General features: G+C 44.1%; 1 protein-coding gene across 2 annotated transcripts; it reads left to right on the forward strand.

Annotated features, from left to right (window-relative positions):
- Positions 1–2,550: 2,550 nt before the first annotated feature.
- On the forward strand, positions 2,551–4,783 carry LOC124649467 (lanC-like protein GCL2). Of its 2 annotated transcripts, none has more exons than XM_047189093.1 (6): positions 2,551–2,774; positions 2,868–3,046; positions 3,142–3,253; positions 3,415–3,531; positions 3,644–3,958; positions 4,210–4,783. In XM_047189093.1, the coding sequence occupies exons 1-6, from the start codon at positions 2,616–2,618 to the stop codon at positions 4,546–4,548; spliced, it is 1,221 nt and encodes a 406-aa protein (XP_047045049.1). In that variant the 5' UTR covers positions 2,551–2,615; the 3' UTR covers positions 4,549–4,783. The 2 variants fall into 2 exon arrangements, with proteins under 2 accessions (XP_047045049.1, XP_047045048.1); XM_047189092.1 differs by having other exon boundaries at positions 2,616–2,774; positions 3,136–3,253.
- Positions 4,784–5,947: the final 1,164 nt, after the last annotated feature.

Raw genomic sequence — 5,947 nt, forward strand, 5'->3', positions numbered from 1 at the left:
TCTGATAGACTAACTGGTGTGAAAAGATCAATCATGTTCGATTTATACAGGTTTTCACCAGTTGTCAACTTATCTGACGCAATCATGAAAACATGCTAATATTTAAACCTTATAGAAACTCCATGAAAGTTTCCGCGTTTACAACTCATTTGGTGTCTATATGAATTATATAAATTAGTAATCCTTCCTTTTAGCCTCCATGTAGGAACTTAAAACATAGAAATGAGAAAAACGCAGGAATTAGGATACCATACATTCAAAATTTATACAAGAACCGAAACAAGATGAAAACATCAACATCTCTCCCTCTTTGTATAAATGTTTTCACATTTCGGATACAAGAAAGATTGCCTGGCTTTTCATATTTCTACACAAAAAAAGCCCCATCCCTCCCAATTCCCTAATTTGTAGGAAGGTATTGGACTTTTGGATTTGAAAAAAGTTTCAGAAGATATATCTAAACCCCAATTGAATTATTTGGGCCTAAACAAGAAAATATAAGATGTTTTGTTTCCTGCCAACTTCCTATGGATGATCTAGGAATTTAGAAAGAACAGGATACCAATTCCTTGATCCGAATGGCATTAAAGATATTTCCTATAGGAATCATATCATCTAAAATTTAGATGTTCCCCTTTATTCTAGATACTTCCTAGTAGGGTTTATGTATCCAAGCAGGAGAGAGTGTAGAACTTCAATTATCATATGATTGAGAATTAACTTAATTTGTGGTAATTCTTGATCATATGTTATCGCTGAGGTGTCTGTAATAGATTGGGGCAATGGGGTTGGGCGAAAACATAAACCTGCTGCATTCACTTAATCTCCAAGCTATATGAGGAACCAAAAATGAAATCTAGCGCCGCCTCCACCTCGGCCTCCTCCTTAGGCCGGCTCCTCCTTCGGCCAGCCTCATCAACATTAGAAGGGGTGATAAAACTGATATATGCATCGGGCTTTTAATAAAAACAAAGTTTTTAAATGATTAGGTTTGGTTTTGGTAGCTGACAAGATATTAACTTATCAATGCCTACAGATTGTAGACTTGAGTTTCGTAAGAAGTAGAGGGCAAGTAGATCTCGAAGATTTCAGCCGACAAAGGTGTTTCGACTAAAGTTTTCAGTGGGTTTGTTGACGATGAATCGGTCCTTTTCTCTTCAAAGAAGATGACACTGTATACAATATATGATGTCTGGCCTTTGCTCCATGTCGAGATATCCTTTCCGATATCAATAATGGTGTTCGAAGATTATAATTCTCTGGCTGTGGGCCTTTAGATTTTGCTTCGTCCGAGCGATTTAGATCTTTTCACATGGTTGTCGGGAGGAGGATTGTCCTTGCAATATTTATCCTGGTAACAATTTGTACTCCCGGCTCCCCAGCTACTTCGATCAGGTTGTCCGGTTATTTTTCATTGGCATACTGATGTTGGTACACTTGACAACGATTGACTACTTTAACGCTTAACGCACATGCGTGTAGCCTTGACATTGCGACTCACATTAAAATTATGGGGGAAGATTTGTTGGCATGTACAGCTGTGAGGTTTGATATCTATATTATTTTTTCCTTCGGTTGCCTTCACAAAAGTAAATAATTGTGTAATCAAAAAAAGAAGAACTCGAAAATTTGCGGAAATTCAATTCGGCTCCCGGGTGCATATGCTCCCTCTGTCAAAAAGTTATATTTCGAAATGTCGAAAAATTTTGACAAAAAATTCTACATGTACATCTCCACAATATACGTACGTTCGTCAAGTTTCGCGAGGAACCAATATGTTTTGTTGTCTGTGTAAAAAAGAGAAAATTTATCTCCTGAAAAGCCTTATTTTCAGCATTGAATTTTGTCTTTTTTACACACGTCACACGACAAGTCGGATTTTTATGAAACAACTTTGTGAGCGCGTAGCACGTGAAGATGTACGTTCAAATTTTTCGTTTCAATTTTTTAAAATTTCAAAATGTATGTAACATGCATTTTAAAATAAAGGGAGCATATGCTCCCACGTGCCAAAATATCATTCCCGAAAATTTGCCTGTTTCTTTTAGAATTCATTTTTTACAATCGTTGAATGCAGCTCATGCATCTCTATCATGGTATTATTTTTTCTTACTATAAATATATATGGTATTGATTATCAATAAAATTCAAGCTATCATCATGAAAATGATTAAATGGGACAAAAGATGACACACCGTTATAATTTTGGGGAAACGTGGCATACAATTTAAATGAAGTATAAACTGTCACAAAAATATAAATAATAAGTTTAAAGGTGGAATTTACTTTTGTAAATTTGTTCTTGCAAATGTTGGACTGCAGGTCTGCACCTGACATTCGAGGCGGTGAGCGGCTAGTCGCCAGAAGAAAATGACAGACGTATACTTTTGTAAATGAAGTATAAACTCGGCAAGTATTCCTGTCTCCACGTGTACGAGCTCACGACAGACGTGCCAGCGTCGCCGAAGAGCTCAGCAAGAGAAAACATGGGAAATGGCAATGGCGAGAAGGTGGGAGGCCTCCACGACCGAGACCGAAAGCCACCGCACGGCGAGACTTCCTCCTCCTCCCCCCACGCCACGAAGCGGCGACGCGCGCAGGGTGGGGCAGCATCCATGGCCGACCGCTTCTTCCCCAACGACCTCCCCGACTTCGTCGCCGAGGCCCCCGACGGCGGCGACCCTCCCGCCGCCGGCCTCCGCGGCCTGCTCTCCCTCCCCTACCCTAAGCTCTCCCACCGGATCCTCCACGCCGCCCTTCGGCTCAAAGACAAGGTACGTCACGCCGTATTGCCTTCTTATATGGTTTGATTCCGTGGCGCGCGCGCGCGCGAGGTGCTCGACTGATTGACTGTGTCCTGCAAGCAGGTCGTGGCAGAGACATGGACCAGGACGGGGGGCCAGGTGACGGACTACACGCTCTACACGGGCGCGCTCGGGACGGCGCTCCTCCTCTTCAAGTCCTTCCAGGTCACCGGCGACCGCCGGGATCTCGCCCTCGCCGGTGACATCGTCCGAGCCTGCGACGCCGCGTCAAGTGGCCTGCCGCAAGTTTCTTGTCTCCCTTTCGCGCTACTCTTGGCTAGATTGTTCCGGTCGATGTTAAATTGATATGAGCTGGTCTCATGGGTAAAAGGTGCAGGTTCTTGACTTTCATATGCGGGAGGGCCGGCGTCTGCGCTCTCGGAGCCGTGATCGCCAAGCACTGCAATGACCAGCTGTTGCTCACCCACTACCTGAGCTCGTTTGATGAGGTGAGGCTTCTATTAAGTGTAGTTTCGGTTCTAGAATCAGCATGTTAGCTTCTATTGGCAATGCCCTACTGTTCTACATGGTTGTAGAACATCGGGCGGTAGTACTACTTGTATTCCCAATGTTGTGGGCAGAATTTTCTTACATATTGTTCATTTTATAGATAACCGTCACAGAGAAAGTTCCAAATGAGTTGCTGTATGGAAGGGCGGGATATTTGTGGGCTTGTTTGTTCTTGAACGAGCATCTCAGTGACAAGACGATTCCCACCGAACACATTGTATGTTGATCCCAGTGATCATGTTCATCCTTTTCACAGTATTTGTTTCTGTAGATCTATATGAAAGGTACTGCTTATCTAATAGCTGTGCAAAACCACTGCAACTATGCAGACTTCTGTGGCGAAGGACATCATTAAGGAGGGAAGGAAGCTGTCGAATAAGGGGAGCTGCCCGCTGATGTATGAGTGGCATGGGAAGAAGTACTGGGGTGCTGCCCATGGACTTGCTGGAATTATGCATGTCCTCATGCACACTGAACTGAAGCTGGATGAGCAGGATGACGTGAAGAATACTCTGCGCTACATGATCAGTAACAGATTTCCTAGTGGAAACTATCCCTCCAGTGAAGACAGTGAATCTGATCGCCTGGTGCACTGGTGCCATGGTGCCCCTGGTGTTGCTCTTACGCTGGTTAAAGCATATCAGGTATCGCTGCATCTGTTCAGAGTTGCTCTCTCATATATTTCATTGTGTTTATGCATCATATTTGTAGCATATATGCATACCCATCTGGGAAGTTTGTTCGTGCATGTTGACATAGGCAAGTGTCAGCTCATGCTTCAGCACAAGTGTTTATGCTGAAGACTGATGAGTTGCCATTTGCCATGCAACCATGTCCACGAAATATTAACTTCAGCATATTCGGTCGCAACGATAAACCAACATTTGTGTTTCAGGTCTTCCAGGACGATCACTTCAAGCAGTCAGCCGCAGAGGCTGCCGAAGTTGTATGGAACCGTGGTCTTCTCAAGCGAGTCGGAATATGCCATGGTGTGAGCGGGAATGCCTATGTATTCCTCTCGCTCTACAGGCTAACTGGCAATGTCGAGTACCTCTACCGGGCTAAGGCTTTTGCTTGCTTTCTGCTTGAAAATGCTGATCGATTAATAGCCGAGGAGGCCATGCATGGTGGTGAACGTCCATTCTCATTGTTTGAAGGAAAGGCTGGAATGGCATACCTCCTTTTAGACATGGTTAATCCCTATGAATCTAGGTTCCCGGCCTATGAACTTTGAGTGCTCGGCCAGCGAATCCATCAATCCAATAAATCTGTGTGATGTACTTAATGTTTGTATCTACGCTGTAATATGTACCTCGGTGAGCTTGGCATCGTTGTAAAGCTTAGTGTTTCTGACTAGAAGCTTGGACCTTTGTGAAATGTATGTGTGGGTGTTTTGGTAAATATGCCCATCTTTGTGTTAGATAATGCCGCATTATTGCCGGATAAGTGACACTTCAAATGTGGGGTGCTTCAGGTGTTTTGGGATGTACTCCCTTCTTTCCATTTTATAAGACTTTTTAGCATGCCAATTAAGCCTGCTAAAACGTCTTGAACAGAGGATGTAAGTGATACCAGAAATTTCTTTCAGGTTCTCCAGAGAGATTTGTCCCTTCCGTTGTTGGGGACTTCAATGATAAGGAATATTGGTACCTCAAACCATTCGCCCTCCAACATGTGAGCTTCTCTAATGTACGGACGAAGCATCAAGTCTTTAGTAAGCGTAACCATGTAATACCTTGGAACTAACATCAGCTAAAGGTTCTAATGTACCGGCAGCTGAGCATCTCTTCGAACACAATCAGGACTGGTTCTTGCATGCACTCAACAAATCAAACGTGAACCAGAGGGCAGCATTCATGATGACCTTGTGGCGCACCTGGCATAACCATAATGAGATCACACACAACAAAAAACCAGCCCCGGTGGAAGCTTCAAAAAGATTTCTTATGAGCTACATGAATTCCCTGCTGCTCATTAAACAACACCCGACTACTACCGATCCGAAAGGCAAGCAAGTGATTGATGTGGGTAAGGGTTTCACAAATTGTACCATGCCAAAGATGAAGCCCCCAATCAAGCAACAATGGAGGCCGCCGGAGAGCGGTATGCATAAGCTGAATGTGGATGGAGCCTTCTCCTCGGACGGACACGCCGGTGCGGGCATGGTGCTTAGAGATACTGATGGCGCTGTTATCTTTGCAGCTTGCAGATGTTTAAAAGGGTGCGCGGATGCCTTGGATGCAGAATTGCAGGCCATGGAGGAAGGTCTCGAGCTCGCCCTGCGGTGGTCGACGGAAGCATTCATCTTGGAGACGGATTGCGCGGAAGCAATAAGCTTGGTCTCGGAGGGGAGCTCCAATATGTCCAGATACGCTAGGAGAATCACAGTCATTAGAGATAAAATTAGGGAAAGAGAGATAAGAGTCTTGAAAGTCAGCCGGGTGGCAAACATGGTGAGCCATGGGTTAGCTTTCATAGGAAGAGTGCAAGAGAGGACCACTATGTGGTTGCAAAACTTACCGCTAGAAATCGCTGAGGCGGTTGAGGCTGATTGTAATGCTCTGGATGCTTAATAAAATCTCCTTTTCCCCTGCAAAAAAAAACATCAGCTAAAGGTGAATAAATCTAAATGT

This window comes from Lolium rigidum, chromosome 4 (genome assembly GCF_022539505.1).
Source record: "Lolium rigidum isolate FL_2022 chromosome 4, APGP_CSIRO_Lrig_0.1, whole genome shotgun sequence".
Lineage (NCBI taxonomy): Eukaryota > Viridiplantae > Streptophyta > Magnoliopsida > Poales > Poaceae > Lolium > Lolium rigidum.

Coding starts and splice junctions, on each gene's coding strand:
- LOC124649467 (XM_047189092.1), top strand. CDS start 2,616: ATGGCCGACCGCTTCTTCCCCAACGACCTCCCCGACTTCGTCGCCGAG. Junction 2,775..2,867: donor CCCTTCGGCTCAAAGACAAG/GTACGTCACGCC, acceptor TCCTGCAAGCAG/GTCGTGGCAGAGACATGGAC. Junction 3,047..3,135: donor GCCGCGTCAAGTGGCCTGCC/GCAAGTTTCTTG, acceptor CATGGGTAAAAG/GTGCAGGTTCTTGACTTTCA.